Below are 16308 nucleotides of genomic sequence, written 5' to 3'. Positions count from 1 at the left end.
AAGCTGTTTTCCAGATGTACCAAACAATCAAAAAGGGGATTCATCAGAGAAAATGACTTTGCCCCAGTCCTCAGCAGTCCACTCCCTGTACCTTTTGCAGAATATCAGTCGGTCCCTGATGTTTTTTCTGGAGAGAAGTGGCTTCTTTGCTGCCCTCCTTGAAACCAGCCCTTGCTCAAAGAGTCTCCGCCTCACAGTGCGTGCAGAAGCACTCACACCAGCCTGCTGCCATTCCTGAGCAAGCTTGGCACTGCTGGTAGTCCGATCCCGCAGCTGAAACAGTTTTAAGATACGGTCCTGGTGCTTGCTGGTCTTTCTTGGGCGCCCTGGAGCCTTTTTGACAACAATGGAAGCTCTCTCCTTGAAGTTCTTGATGATGCGATAGATTGTTGACTGAGGTGCAATCTTTGTAGCTGCCATACTCTTCTCTGTTAGGCCATTTTTGTGCAGTGCAATGATGGCTGCACGTGTTTCTTTAGAGATAACCATGGTTAACTGAAGAGAAACAATGATACCAAGAACCAGCCTCCTTTTAAAGTGTCCAGTGATGTCATTCTTACTTAATCATGACTGATTGATTGCCAGCCCTGTCCTCATCAACACCCACACCTGTGTTAATGGATCAATCACTAAAACGATGTTAGCTGCTCCTTTTAAGGCAGGACGGCAATGATGTTGAAATGTGTTTTGGGGGTTAAAGTTCATTTTCTGGGCAAATATTGACTTTGCAAGTACAGTAATTGCTGTTAAGCTGATCACTCTTTGACAATCAGGAGTATATGCAAATTGCCATTACAAAAAATGAAGCAGTAAACTTTGGAAAAATTACTATTTGTCTCATTCTCAATACTTTTGGCCATGACTGTAGTAAGGAGGCTTCTACCCATGCTGTCTGTCTTTTTGCGGGCTACAGAAGGGTTGTCTTTCCCAATGTTCCAGCCTACCATAGTCCAGAACTCACAATCAGACCCATAGCCAGTGTTGGCATTGGTGACACATATATACTTTTGGGTGAGTCTACAGATGTCCCCACGCTGCCACTCCACCCTAGGGCAGCAGACCATGTTACACAGGTCAAATTTGTAACTGATTACATGGTCTGAGGTATTAAACCAGAAAGTGCTAACTAGCTCCCCATTCTTTATATCTTGGGACATAGTCTTCGATGAGCCCCCATTTATCAAAGTTAAAGGATAAGGCACAAGGTGTACTGTACATCCACATCAATCAGTGGCTTTCTTGGGTCAGCTGTCATCCTGCAGTGTGAGTCATGGATCCAATTGGGCTTTCTCTCGAACAGCCGTCTCAGTTGTCATCAGACCTTGGAAGGATCCATCAAATTGAGGCTCAATGGCTCTTCTGATGTGTCTTTTGACCACCACCCAGTCTTCGGGCTGCAAGGGGTGGCTCCCTTCCACAGAATCTGGATCTAGAAAGGAAGAGTAAACTCGAGAGTATACAGTTATATGAAAAAGTTTGGGCACCCATATTAATCTTAAGCTTAATGTTTTATAAAAATTGGTGTTTTTGCAACAGCTATTTCAGTTTGATATATGTAATAACTGTTGGACACAGTAATGTTTCTGCCTTGAAATGAGATTTATTGTACTAACAGAAAATGTGCAATCTGCATTCAAATAAAATTTGACAGGTGCATAAGTATGGGCACCTCACCAGAAAAGTGACATTAATATTTAGTAGATCCTCCTTTTGCAAAAATAACAGCCTCTAGTCGCTTCCTGTAGATTTTAATGATTTCCTGGATCCTGGATGAAGGTATTTTTCACCATTCCTCTTTACAAAACAATTCCAGTTCAGTTAAGTTTGATGGTCGCCGAGCATGGACAGCCCTCTTCAAATGATCCCACAGATGTTCAATGATATTCAGGTCTGGGACTGGGATGGCCATTCCAGGACATTGTAATTGTTCCTCTGCATGAATGCCTGAGTAGATTTGGAGCGGTGTTTTGGATCATTGTCTTGCTGAAAGATCCATCCCCTGCGTAACTTCAACTTTGTCACTGATTCTTGAACATTATTGTCAAGAATCTGCTGATACTGAGTGGAATCCATGCGTCCCTCAACTTTAACAAGATTCCCGGTGCCGGCATTGGCCACACAGCCCCAAAGCATGATGGAACCTCCACCAAATTTTACTGTGGGTAGCAAGTGTTTTTCTTGGAATGCTGTGTTTTTTTGCCGCCATGCATAACACCTTTTTGTATGACCAAACAACTCAATCTTGGTTTCATCAGTCCACAGGACCTTCTTCCAAAAAGAAATTGGCTTCTCCAAATGTGCTTTTGCATACCTCAGCCGACTCTGTTTGTGGCGTGCTTGCAGAAACGGCTTCTTTCGCATCACTCTCCCATACAGCTTCTCCTTGTGCAAAGTGCGTTGTATAGTTGACCGATGCACAGTGACACCATCTGCAGCAAGTTGATGCTGCAGCTCTCTGGAGGTGGTCTGAGGATTATCCTTGACTGATCTCACCATTCTTCTTCTCTGCCTTTCTGATGTTTTTCTTGGCCTGCCACATCTGGCCTTAACAAGAACTGTCCCTGTGTTCTTCCATTTCCTTACTATGTCTCTCACAGTGGAAACTGACAGGTTAAATCTCTGAGACAGCTTTTTGTATCCTTCCCCTGAACAACTATGTTGAATAATCTTTGTTTTCAGATCATTTGACAGTTGTTTTGAGGAGCCCATGATGCCACTCTTCACAGGAGATTCAAACAGGAGAACAACTTGCAAGTGGCCACTTTAAGTAGCTTTTCTCATGATTGCATACACCTGGCTATGAAGTTCAAAGCTCAATGAGGTTATAAAACCAAAAAAAGTGCTTTAGTAAGTTAGTAAAAAGTAGGTAGGAGTATTTAAAACAAGAAAATGATAAGGGTGCCCATACTTATGCACCTGTCAAATTTTGTTTGAATGCAGATTGCACATTTTCTGTTAGTACAATGAACCTCATTTCAAGGCAGAAACATTACTGTGTCCAACAGTTATTACATATATCAAACTGAAATAGCTGTTGCAAAAACGCCAATTTTTATAAAACATTAAGCTTAAGATTAATAGGGGTGCCCAAACTTTTTCATATAACTGTATGCTAGACAAGCATTTTGTAAGTGACATATCATAAGAAGACAGCCTATCATGTTGCATCTGGAGCTGCTATGGAAAATACAACCCTAGCCTAGGGGCTGACCCAAAAAACACCTCATATAGGCAGAGGCCTGTTTTTTTTGTTGGGAGTGTACATGATTAAAAAGAGTGCAAGGGGCAAGCATTCTGTCCATGGTCTGCCCGTTTCAGCCATGGCTTTCTAGATTTTGAGTTTCAGGGCCGAATTCAATGTCTCTACACTACCTCTACTCTGTGGATGGTACATAGTATGAAAGGCCTTTTCCACTCCCAGGGCGGACATTATTTCCTGCATTACTTCTCCGGAAAAGTGGCGCCTCTGTCACCGTCTATGGCCTCGGGCACCCCGTATCTGCTGATAAATTCTAAGATTAGTTTCTTTGCTGTAGCCTTGGCAGTGGCTTTACACATGTGGTACGCCCTGCATGTTTGTCACTTTTTAGACAGCCAAAAATCATGTGGGGATTTCCTACCAGTCACTGTAATGCCGTAGCCACCCTGGTTGTGGCGTTACTGTGATTGACTGGCCGCATAGTGTCATCAGGTCTATATAAGACACTGTATCCCGGAAACAGGCAGAGTAAGGAGAGCTGAAGATGAGAGAGGGACAGAACTGTAGCTGCATAAAGTCAGGGATAAAACCACATTTCTATTTCTTTGAACTACAGGGCTAATTATAATCAAGATTAATACTGCTGTTAGCAGTGCCTCAGGAGAGATTGTGCTGAAGGGATCGTGTAGGACAAGATAGGGTGAATTGTACGTCCTATATGCTTCAACTGATACGAAAAGCCCTTCTCAGGCATAATAGGCATAATTCTCAGGCATAATAATAATATTTTTGCTCTTAATCCTGCAAATTTTTCTGAGCAGGAAATTATTATACACCATTTTAACTAAGGAAGTTGTGTGTCAAAAGCATACAGCCAGACTTGGTTGGATCTCAATATGATCGCTATATTGCTCCTACAGTGAAACCAGTCCATCTGAAGTGGGTAAATTTTCCTGCCATTGTAATACAATGCATTTTTTTCACCAGTGAAATTTTTTATGGTATTTATTGTGCTGCAGTTGTGGCTCAAACACAAAAATAAATTGTTTTCCTGCCATTATAATACTGCAACGTTTTCTCAACAGGGGTATATCATACGTAATTTAAAATGGGCAGGGTGCGGGGTAAGGGACGGGGTAGTGGACGTGATGCTGATGGTGAGAGAAAAGGCCGAAGTCATGGGCAAGGTGAAACTGTGGCTGCTGTGGGAGCACAACTAACACACTTATCATGTCAATCTAGCTTCATCTCTTTGTACGTGGGTGTGGCGTGGAACACCACTCTTTTCATGCCAAACCAGAGTGAAAAGGTTGTTAGATTGAGAACAGATAATGCTTCCAATCACTTTGCCAGCGCCACCCTGTCTTCCACACGGTCCAGTCTCAGTAGCTGTGATTTTGGACCACATAATTCTGACCATGATCCTCCTTTCTCCCACCATGCAGAGTGCCTAGAGACAGAGTGTCTGCCCTTGGACACTCCAAAGAGCTGTTCACATGTCCATTTATAGATTCTGGCCTCTCGCTCTGTCCATTTCAAGCGGGACATGAGGAGTTCGCAGGTAGGGATGCATAAATATTTGAGCAGCCACACTCGCAAGAAGACAATGGTGGAAAAAATGCAATTACTATCGCAAGAGGTGGATGATGATGAGACACAATTGCCAACACATGGCGTTTCAATGTCAGCAAGTCAAGAGGAGGACCAGGGTGCAGAAGTGGAAGACAAGATGGTGGATGATGCTGACTGACCCAACCTGGGAAGGTGACATGCAGAGTGAGGACAGCAGTGCACAGGGGAAGGGAGCTGCAGCACCACAACAGCCAGGAAGATGCAGTTGAGTGGACAGAGACACAAGGTGGGCAACTGTTCCCCAGAGTATCAACAAGGGTGAAGTTGACAAGCCAAGAGTTAGGTCTTCCCAAGTCTGGCGCTTTTTTGAAGACAGTCCAGTTAACCCAAAAAAGGCAATTTAGAACATCTACCATGCCAGCATCAGCAGGGCCAGCACAAGTACCAGCCTGACCACCACCAGCATGCTCAGGCTCATCCAAGCGAAGCACCAGACTACTTTGGGCCGAACGCCAGGGGCCAAAAGCTGTGTCTGCGGGTGACATCATTGCCTCTTCCCCTGTTGAACATGTACACTAATACCCTGTCCATGATGTTGGTGAAGATGCCTCCCACCCTGCACCTGTCATTGCACACTTGCAAACACCGTCAGCATCCATTTCCATGTCCTTGTCCCAGCGCAGCATTCAATTGTACCTACCCCAGTCCTTGGAACGCAAGAGTAAATACACAGCCGCTCACCCATAAGCCACAATACTAAATGGCCACATTTCCATACTGCTTGCCCTGGAAATGTTGCCGTTTAGGCTTGTGGAGACGAAAGCTTTTCGCAACCTCATGGCGGTGGCCATCCCCAGCCGCCACTACACAGCCTCACTGCGCATGGGCGGGGAGCCGCTCATCACAGTGCATGCATGGCTCACAGCACAGTAAGCTTTGCTGGCTGGCTATGTTATACTGCGCAAGTGCAACATACTTACTTCAGCGCGAGCTGGGAGCAGAATTCAAATGCGTGAGTGGCACCAGCCCTGATTGAATGCAAGGATCACACCCCTATGACTAAACGAGCAGGTATGATATAACTATATAAAGTGCTATATACGCATGATATTAGCGCCAATTTTAATGAAAAAAAGAGTGTTACTGATGACATTGACAGGTTCCCTTTAAAAAGATACAATTTCCGGATAAAATATTTTCAACATTCTAAACATGAAAGCGACTTCTCCCCTGTGTGACTTCTCTGATGTTCATTAACAGTTGATTTACAAGTAAAACATTTCCCACATTAAGAATCTAAAAAAGGCTTCTACCCTGTGTGACTGCTCTGGTGACTAAGAAGAGATGATTTCCACAGAAAACATTTTCCACATTCTAAACATGAAAAAGGCTTCTCCCCTGTGTGGGTTCTCCGGTGTCTGGTAAGCTTTGATTTTTCTGCAAATTTTTTTCCACATACTGAACAGGAAAAAGGGTACTCCCCTGTGTGGGTTCTTTGGTGTATAACAAGTTGCTCTTTCCGATTAAAACCTTTCCCGCATTCTGAACATGAAAAAGGCTTCTCCCCTGTGTGAGTTCTCTGATGGGCAATAAGACTTGGTTTCCCTGCAAAGCATTTCTCACATTCTGAACATGAAAATGGCTTCTCCCCTGTGTGAGTTTTTTGATGCTTAACAAGATTCCATTTCTGGTTAAAACATTTTCCACATTCTGAACAGGAAAAAGGATTCGCCCCTGTGTGAATTATCTGATGCTTGATAAGGCTTGGTTTCACTCTAAAACATTTCCCACATTCTGAACATGAAAATGGCTTCTCCCCTGTGTGAGTTCTCTGGTGACTAATAAGGTGTGATTTCTGGTTACAACATTTCCCACATTCTGAACATGAAAATGGCTTCTCCCCTGTGTGAATTCTCTGGTGAGTAACAAGATTTGATTTGTAGTTAAAACATTTCCCACACTTGGAACAAAAAAATCTATTCTCCGATGTGTGAATGTTTTGACGTTTAAGAAAAGACTTTTCGAGGGGAAAACTCTTTCCATATTCTGAACATGAAAATGGCTTCTTTGCTTCAGGAGCAATTTGTTTAATAATGCTTATTTTGTAACTTTGATTTTCCTTAGTAGTCGGTAATGAATCAGAAGACAGGACCTGCTTCAAAGGATCAGATGACAGATCTTTGCTGTGAAGGGATGATGGGATATCTGGAGTAATGGCATTCACTTCAATTGCATTTTGGGGGATCTCAAGATCGTCTGATTTCAAAATTGAAGATGTCAGCTGTTCCTCTGATCTCCTGGTACAGTCATCTGCCAAGAAGAAAATAAATTATTTTTAATAAAAAAAATTGAAATTTATATTTATTAACATTTCTATTTAAACGGTCTGTAGAAAAGGCAAGTTATGTAAACATATTGAATTATTCACCAAGACAATGACAGGTCACAGTCTAATAGAAAACCTCATAGGATGAACCAGTGGAGCGTGGTGTTCAATTGTTTGTTCATTCTGCCTCCCAAATATAAAGGCACCAAACTGTGTTATATAGGCGAACATAATACCAATACAACAACTACTCATCCTGCAAAAAACAATCCCCCACTAAGATCCATTATCTGTCATTGGAAAAATAGGTTTCCATATTATTAGTGGCTCAAAGGCTTTTGAAAAGCAACATGGCTTCCATAAACCAATCCAGCAATATCCGCTCTCCCAAAGTCAGATCTCCCCCTCGCTTCTGAGCCTTGCAGTGTGCCCAAACCACATAGCATCCATGTATTTAGCATTACTATAGTGAGAAGAGCCCACTTAATTGATGGTGTGTGTCTCCTGGAGCACAATCTGGGCACTATGTGTTGGGTAATGAAACTATATATTTGTAATTTTCACTCTCCATCATCCACTGTGTGCTAATTTCCGGGAAGTGCCTGAGGAGTAAAAATAGTCACTACTCCTATAGATTAATTCACTGAGGGTTATAAAATGTATTCACTATATGGGGATTTCCACTGCTCTGGTTTTCTGATATTTTATCATATTAGGGCTTCTGTAAATGGTGGGTCCCATCTCCTCTGGGATCTGCTCCTGCGATATCTGCTTCTCTCAGCAGAAGCCGCCTTATTCATCCTGCAGGCGGCGCTGGTGATGGAGGAGACGTCAGAACCAGAAGCTCTGGGCGGCGCTGGTTCTGTCCAGCCACTAAGATTAGGGTGCCTGGGACCAGTAGTACCATCCAGTCTAGCAGTGTTGGTGTGTGTGCTGTCCAGCTGGAGTAATCTGCTCCCTACTTCAGCCAACTGGAAAGCACCACACCCTACTAAAGCTGGAAGCATATTGCCGGAAGCTGCCAGATACAGCCTTGTTCTCCTCTGGTTCAGTCCTCTGTGCTCAGCTCCCGGCTTGTGTATTTGTTTCCTGTTGTGACCTCGGCCCGTTTACTGACTACTCTTGTGTCTTCTGATGTTGTATGTTCTCTGCCCTCCTGGTTCTGACCCGGCTACCTGACTATTCTTCTTCCCATCTCACACCACAGAACAGCAGGTAACACCGTGGCCCAAAGAACTACGGAACGCAAGCATCCATTCAGCATCAAACCTGAGGACATTGGTTTTAGTTATATATCAACATTAGTTGCTTTACTGTTATATATTATATAAAAATAACTTTATTTTAGGTTTGTGCATAAATGTTGCTAAGATTTCTACCATTGAGGCAGCATGTCGATATATGGATTATCGCTATGCGATTCTGCAAGTATCACTAAGGAAGATTGTTATGATACTCATCATTGAAGCAGTATGCTCACATATGGACTATCGCCATGCGACTCTGCAAGTGTCACTAAGGAAGATCGCCAAGATACTTACCATCGAAACAGCATGCTGACATGTGGACTATCGCTATGCGATTTTATAAATATTATTTGGGAAGTATCTTTGAAAGGCGGTAAGCTCTATATGTATTCTCCTTAGGTGACAATACAGATTGCTGCTATGCGATTTTACAAATGTCTTTGGGGGAATAATTTTTGAAAATTGAAGGTCACATATATGCCCTTCCCATATTGATATATATAAATTCTCGTGTTATGTGACGATATGGATCGTTGCCACATAATTTTGTAGATATTTGTAAGGGAAGTATGTTTCGAACATGGAGGGCTACATATGTGCCCTTTTTTGTATTTTTGCTGTAACCTATCTTTGTAAGCATCTGCATGGCAATACTTTTTGAGTATGAGTGGTTATATATATGTCCCTCCCATATCGATATTTTATTATTCTTCAGGAGGGATCTACTATCTGCCATCTCCTATGATCATGCTGTCGGTATTAGATATAGCAAGTTTGGAATATTTACCATTAATGACTCAGCCATGTACCTTCTGGCAGTGGTATACTTAATAGGATATACGCCCTCATCTCTATCCCTCTAAGCCATTATAAATCTACCAGAATTATTTATTAAACCTAATCTTTAATTCTTAAATATTTGGAATCATCTGTAGCTTTACCTTAGTGGTGCAGACACACCTCGCACATGTGCTGTTTGTCCCCTGTGGCGCCGCGGGCTGGATTCGTTGCCGGGACGACGGGAGTGATGACGTTGTCCTCCCTCCCATTGTTTCCGGCATGCGCTGGCCGGCCACGCCCTGAGGGGAGTAACAACATGACGAGCGGTGCGCCGATTCGCCAGCCACCCGGACATACTCATTTATATAGTGCCCCTTTTTAAATTCTCCCCACGCCTCCTGACAAAGCCGGAAGGAGAAACGCGCGTCGAGGCGCTTACTTGGACCTCCTACCCGCTCTAGGACACGCCAGCATGTCTTCAGGTATAGCACTTCATATTTAATGTTTGCAATGTTCTGATAACCCATTAGGTGCTTGTGTGCAATTGCGCACAAGTTATCTGTATAATATTCTGCACTGCACCTATCCCTGAAGGAGAACATGTTCCTTTGCTGCCTATCCTATAATCCCAAGTGATTAGGGTTGGGGATCCAATGTGTTCTTATGGGTTTTTATCTGCACACTATTGCTTTAAATAATCCTAGCAATTTATTCTGTCTCACATTTCATGGGTTTTCTACTTATATGAATATATATTCTCAATAAAAATTTGTTATATGTATAATTAAACTGATCCCACAGTTTTTTTCTGATTAGTGTCCTCTGGCATCTTCTATATGACTTTAATAATCATTAAGAACCTCTAGATACTTTTATTACATTACTACTTTTCTGGGGGGTTTCTTGAACTGACTATACATTTCAGATCATAGGACTCTGTCAACTTTTCGTTTTAACACCGTGGCCCAAGCCTAGAGGTCTCGGTGTAAGAACAGATCCATGTAGAGGGGTTAAAGGGTGATAAAGTAATCCCTGGCATCTCGAAAATGGAGTAGATAGCACCAAGCCTGTTTGTGGTAGCCATCATTTGAGCTGCCAGGTGACCATTGTCTGCAAACTATTCCAGCAAGATCTGCATTCAAATAGCTAAATGTCGCTCCTTCCCTTCTTAACCTGCCATGTGCCCAGACAGTAGTGTACAATTGCATACAGAGTATTGCCAGATTCAAGAGAAGTTGGAAAATAATTTGTAAGGTCCATTTGTTTCCTATTAAGTTTGGAATTATTCACAAAGGATATCACCATATAAAGTGACACACGTCAGATTTGAAAAATGGGCCCAGATAGGAACACAAAACTGGCTGCAGGAAGGGATTAAATCAGAGTATTTTGGGCACTAACTACTGTAGTCAAAACTGTGAGTATAGACCATAACACATCTACTGAAATGATCAAACTCAACACTTCATCAGTAAGTAGTGAGTAACTAGTGGTGAAACCTCTCTGGGGTAATTAGAGTATGGGGCTCGGTGGCTCTTGGGAATCTAAACTATCGTAAGGAACAATATTTTCTGTCAGATGAGTTTCAAGAAGAGAACTTTTTATAATAGTGCAGAGCTGAGGTGTCTTAAATTTGGACCTCTGGGATTTGGAAAAGGCATTATTTTAAAGACCACCAAGGAGTTATATATTCACATAAGTGAGGCAGGCCGATCCCACCACAATCAAACTATCATGCAGAATGAAGTTGTAAAAAAAGAGATAGAATAAAAAATGTTACATCCCCAACAACAAAGTATGTATGAGGGGAGAAATCCAACACTAAACCAGAGTCGCACTCATTTATGGTGGACCATTGGAGCTACTATGAGTCCTGATCAGAAGAGTAGAGAAAGTATTAGCACCCCCATTTCAGGAGAGATTGTGCAGTAATCTGAATTCCTTAGGATTGAAAACATAATGGAATTTATGATGTGGAGTGAATCCATGAAACCAGGGCTGGAGCCATGCCAACACATCTCCTGCAGGCGTGAATAAATGTATATTACAGCCATCAGCCACGCACAGCTTAGAGATATATCATGGCACAGGTGTAATGTTTTCTGTATAGGTTATCACAATTATGTTTGAAGTTAGTTGGTTTTAAAAGAAATTGAAAACTCAGGATAAAGGGAAACTCTGTTGTTATTGTACAGAAATTCACAGTTGGCCTCACTGCACATTTAATGTTGTCGATCATAAAAGCAAAGTTTGGTCAGAAAGACTGGACCTGGTCTTGTATGGACCATATGAGCACATTCAGCAGCACAGAAGGGGGAGAAGGTAGATTCATCCAATAAGATATCAGGGATCTAGGAAGGAACAGCATCATTACCCTCCGCTTTCTCTTACAGGCCCATCATAATATTTTTCTTCAAGTGATTTTTTAACTTGTCAACACATTCTACATACGCTGTAATTTGGCTTTTTAGTTTACAGATCTGGGCAGGTAAGGAGGTAAGGTTCAGCATCTTCTAATCCCAGGGGGTAGGTGGATCCTCCAGATTGTAAATTCTATAAAAAAGGGCTTTCAATACCCAAAGTCATTTGAACAATTTTTTGGTGGATGAGAATGTTATGGGTTGGTAGCAAAATGGTGGTCACACGATTGTGATACGGCCGGACTACACCACCGATAAAGCAGCCACAGCCGGTGACTGAGAAGAATCCATGACTTCTCTGCATTTAGTGGTCACTACTCACCTGGGTAGTCATATGTAGGAATCTCCTCTTTACACCACTCATCACCCCTCACATATGTCTCTGTAGTATTAATATGGGTCACATCTTCACCCTGAAACCAGTATTGTAAAAGTCACAGACACATGGAGAAGTCACATCTATGATCAGCCCTAATCCGGCCATCTTCACCGTTCTCATTACACAAGTAGAAAGCATATAATAATGGTGGATAAAACAAGACTGAGCACAAGACCTTCACAGCCGTCTACACATCATAGGGGAGATCTCATGACACCTTCTCTCCATCTACCTGATTATCCTGAGGAACATTGGGATCTTCTTGTTTACAGTCCTGTGGAAGAAGAGGACGGGGACATCTCTCTGGTGTTGTCCTCTTACTGGATAGTTCTGGAGGAAACACATACAGGGACTGAATTCATTCTTTACATACAGATAATATAGGCCATGTGTATTTAGTCCTGTCCATTACCTGGTGATGTGAGGGGCTGGGGAACCTCCATCATGATGTCCTTCTAAATATTCCCACTCCTCCATGGAGAAATAGACGGCGACATCCTGACACCTTATAGGAACCTGACACATACAATGATACAGTCACCCCCACGATCCCTTCATAGCGTTACTGTATAATGTCCCAGCATTCCCAGCAGTGTCACCTCTCCAGTCAGCAGCTCAATCATCTTGTAGGTGAGTTCTAGGATCTTCTGGTCATTCATGTCATCATGCATCAGGGGGTGAGGTGTAGGCCCTGTGATTGGGCTCAGGGGTCTTCCCCATCCCTCAGACACAGGGTCCTGACAGCGCTCACTAGAGGTCTTCTTCACTACTGTGTAATCCTGGTTATGGAGAGACACATTAATAAATCTCACTACAGACATTTCCAGAGTCCTCAACTCTCCAGTTCTGTCCATCTGTTATTCCCATAGATAAGAATGATGTAATGTGACGTCATCAGAATCTCTCACCTCTCCAGTAAGACGGAAGAGGATCTCTAGGGTGAGGTGTAATATCCTCTCCACCATCTTGTCTCTGTCCATATCCATCTTTGATGGGTCCATAAGGAAAATTCTCTTATATAGAAGATCTTCACTGAGAGGATCTGACATTGTGCGGACCTGAATGAGAAGATGATGAGCCGATGTAACATCATAAAAATCCTGTGTAATAATACAATTACTGGAGATAATAAGGGGAAACCCATGAGGAGACATATTATTTTACAGTATTTTGTTTTCTTCTTTACATCTAGTAATAAAACCTTTATATTTTAGGCCACAGACAACAAGAAGTTTCTTCCTCGGAGTCTGCAGCTGAAGACTCTTCTCATAGACTCATCTTCCATAAAGCTAATTCTGGAATCATTTACTGATATTTTAATAATACAAGTACTGGACACAATAAGGGAATTCATATGAGGAGATATATTATTTTATGGCATTTTGCTTTCCTCTTTACGTCTATATATATATATAAATCAGTAAATCTGTGTGTTGAGCCCGTTAAATACAAAACCACATTTTTCACAAGGTTTAAGTGAAATTTTGCACGGCCCGTCTTTAACACCAGACTAAAAATATTGCAAACACTAAAACTCAAAATTTCCCCCTTTCATGGGATTTGGCCCTCTGAATTTAGGCTGGAAAGGTATAAAGGAGAAAATGGGTGTCTGTCTGTTGAATGCAAAACTACAGTTTTTGCCCAAAGGATTTTAAAGAATTAGAGCGACAGCGATCAAAGAGTCACTCTTTACAGAAGACGGAAACGTGAACAGCGAGGATATACTGCAACAATCAGATTTCAAAGGGTTAATCAGTACACAGATAATGAAATAATCAGTGGGTTGTATCTTTGAAAAATGTTTGACGCGCACATTAACGTGAAATATTGCAATTCTTTGGAGTCAAATATACTTGCAAATCAGCTAACAAAGGCAGTGATATGGCAGTGTTTCCGTTACACAAACAAAAATGGGGAGGTATATAAGTAGTAACGAATCCATGTGGTGATTACTCAATTTTGCCATCTATGAAAAACATCCGACTGTAGTTCATCTCAGAGTCCATCTTGAAAATGGACAAGTTTATTTCACTACCAATAATTTAAAAGAAAGAGCGGCTCGACCACCTAATACAACATTAACAGCTTTCTTTCTCCCGTGTCAAGCAGATCCATTTGCGAGAACTTTATTATATTCAGAAGTTCCAAAAATATTATACATGGAATAAGTTGAGAAAAGTATTTTGCAAAAGGAAACAAGGTGCAAGGGTCCAAGGATGGGACGGAAGTTTCAGTGATGCTCTTGGACTCGTGTATACACTTCATCCAAACAACGCAGAGTGTTACCACCTACGTTTACTGCGTCACACTGTCCGCGGGCCAGAGACTTTCACAGATTTAAAAACAGTTGGTGGTGAGCTGTGTCAATCTTACAGGGAGGCATGCCAAAAGCGTGGTCTGATCGAAGATTATCAACACTGGGACATGACATTGCAGAAAATGTCCCTCACTCACTTTCCACCTCAACTTCGAAACTTGTTCGCTATAATAATTACAACCTGTGCACCTTTCAATCCCCGAGCTCTTTGGGAAAAACACAAAGAATATCTTAGCGAAGATATTCTGAGAGTGCACAGGAGAGTTAATCCGGATTTAGGCTTAAATTTCACTGCCGACATATTCACCAAAGTCCTCTTGACGCCAGAAGAAAGGTGCAAGTGTATCAATAGTAAAACTCTAATACAATTTGGTTTACCAGCACCAGTTCGACCATCCTTTGATGTTAATGGCTGTGATATTCTGCAAAACAAAAGCTATGATTTGGAAAGGTTGAAAGAATTTGTCACATTGAATAAGCCTCATTTGGTTGATGACCAAAGATCGGCGTATTTGGCAATTACAGATCCGATTTCAAGTGGAAATGGGAGACTGTTTTTCCTTGATGGACCAGGAGGTATCGGTAAAATATTCTTAATTAATTTCCTGCTCACAGAAATTCGCTCAAACAATAACATTGCTCTGGCCGATGCTTCATCTGGAATTGCGGCCACTCTTAAAGATGGAGGGCGCACGGCTCATTCAGTACTAGGATTGCCCTTGAATCTAGTGCTGTTGGAAACTCTTGGCTGTAATATCACTAAAGGCTCAGGGAAAGCTAAAGAATTACAGATTTGCAAATTAATTGTCTGGGAGGAATGTACCATGGCGCACAAGAAAGCTGTTGAGGCCCTCGATCGCACCTTGAAAGATCTGCAGGGATCCAATCGCTTAATGGGGGAAATTGTACTTTTTACAGGTGACTTCTGCCAAACGTTACCTGTTCTTAAGGGAGCAACGCCAGCAGACGAGCTGAATGCCTGTTTAATATCTTCTCATCTATGGAGACATATGCAAAACCTACAAGGAACAAAGTGATCATAAACCCTGCTGTAACTAAATAAGTAAAAAAGCAAAAGTGCATTTAAATAACATAGGGTCCTTAGTGAACACAGTTTTTGATCAAAAAAGCATAACAGCCATCCCACCATGGCAAGGTGACCCTTTTCAGGATGGAGACATATTCAGGAGCTACTCTGACTACTAATATGTGGGTTCACTTGATGGAAAATTCTACTGCAGACGAATTTACACCCCACGTACTATGCCTCAGAAACTACAGGTTCCCTACAGATTCCACTACCGGCTTAATCTCCTTCCCAGAAGACTTTTGCAAAATGACGTCCTCAGTACTGGAGGTTATTAACCAAGTTTTTCCTGATATTTGTCACAATTTTAACAATCATCAGTCGCTTTGTGAACGCGTAATCCTATAAAACTATAGTGTCAGCTCCATAAACCTACAAATACAGAAGAGACGGCCTGGTCCAGAGACCACATACATGTCCACTGATTCAGTCATGGATGGTGAACGAGCCGTAATGTCCCCATTGGGGTTCCTGAATTGTGTGGAGCCTCCTGGATGTCACCGCATAGACTCACTATAAAGAAAGGCGCCCCGATAATGACCCAACCAAAGGGAGTGTAATGTATTATGTCCTATAGAAACTGCAGAGAAATAATCATCTAATGCTGCGATTCCAGGATTATTCTAGAGGGAATCGGCTGCGATATCCCCTGTACAATATATATCTAGTATTAATGCTCCAGTAATGGGGTCTCCACATACCTCCACCTGCAGAGCCGCCACCACATATATGGCTGCTCTGTGCGCACAGGAGCTGTGATGAGGTCACAGGAGGGGAGGAGTCAGGGGTCACATGATCAGGGGCCTCAGTGGATGCAGGACTCTGCTGTGCTGGTTGTCATGGTGCTGGATGAGCTGAAGTTTATGTGTGGGGTCAGGAGGGGTTTACAGTGTGGATGTAGCAGAGCCGTGTGTGTACGAGGTGTACGGAGCAGAGTCGTGTGTGTACGAGGTGTACGGAGCAGAGCCGCGTGTGTACGAG

The 16308-nt window shown here is 42.4% G+C and overlaps 2 protein-coding genes across 3 annotated transcripts in view; both read right to left on the bottom strand.

The window, feature by feature from the left end:
• LOC141182798 (gastrula zinc finger protein XlCGF66.1-like) overlaps window positions 1-16071 on the bottom strand; it is a 362704-nt gene extending 346633 nt beyond the window's left edge. The window contains exon 1 of the mRNA XM_073660910.1: window positions 16029-16071. The gene's annotated coding sequence lies outside the window, so the exon portion shown is untranslated. The remainder of the gene's footprint in view (window positions 1-16028) is intronic.
• On the bottom strand, window positions 5923-12384 carry LOC141182800 (uncharacterized). Of its 2 annotated transcripts, XM_073660911.1 has the most exons (4): window positions 12336-12384; window positions 12156-12253; window positions 11867-11957; window positions 5923-7081 (listed from the first exon to the last, which is right to left on the bottom strand). In XM_073660911.1, exons 1-4 carry the CDS (start codon window positions 12367-12369, stop codon window positions 6081-6083), a joined length of 1224 nt encoding a protein of 407 aa, XP_073517012.1. In that variant the 5' UTR covers window positions 12370-12384; the 3' UTR covers window positions 5923-6080. The 2 variants fall into 2 exon arrangements, 1 of the variants encoding a protein (XP_073517012.1); XR_012257970.1 differs by lacking the exons at window positions 11867-11957; window positions 12156-12253; window positions 12336-12384 and adding an exon at window positions 9286-9416 and having other exon boundaries at window positions 6950-7081.
• Window positions 16072-16308: the final 237 nt, after the last annotated feature.

This window comes from Phyllobates terribilis, unplaced genomic scaffold, assembly GCF_046119375.1.
Source record: "Phyllobates terribilis strain yellow unplaced genomic scaffold, ASM4611937v1 Scaffold_36__1_contigs__length_13169755, whole genome shotgun sequence".
In the NCBI taxonomy this organism is placed as follows: Eukaryota; Metazoa; Chordata; class Amphibia; order Anura; family Dendrobatidae; genus Phyllobates; species Phyllobates terribilis.
This window is presented reverse-complemented; position numbering and strand designations above follow the sequence as displayed.

What these genes read in the sequence shown, in the direction of transcription:
- LOC141182800 (XM_073660911.1), bottom strand. Translation starts at nt 12,369, where the DNA reads ATGATGGAGGTTCCCCAGCCCCTCACATCACCAG. An exon ending in CCAGCCCCTCACATCACCAG is followed by an intron (nt 12,254 to 12,335) that starts GTAATGGACAGG and finishes TGTTTCCTCCAG; the next exon opens with AACTATCCAGTAAGAGGACA. An exon ending in TCCTACATATGACTACCCAG is followed by an intron (nt 7,082 to 11,866) that starts GTGAGTAGTGAC and finishes TCTTCTTGGCAG; the next exon opens with ATGACTGTACCAGGAGATCA.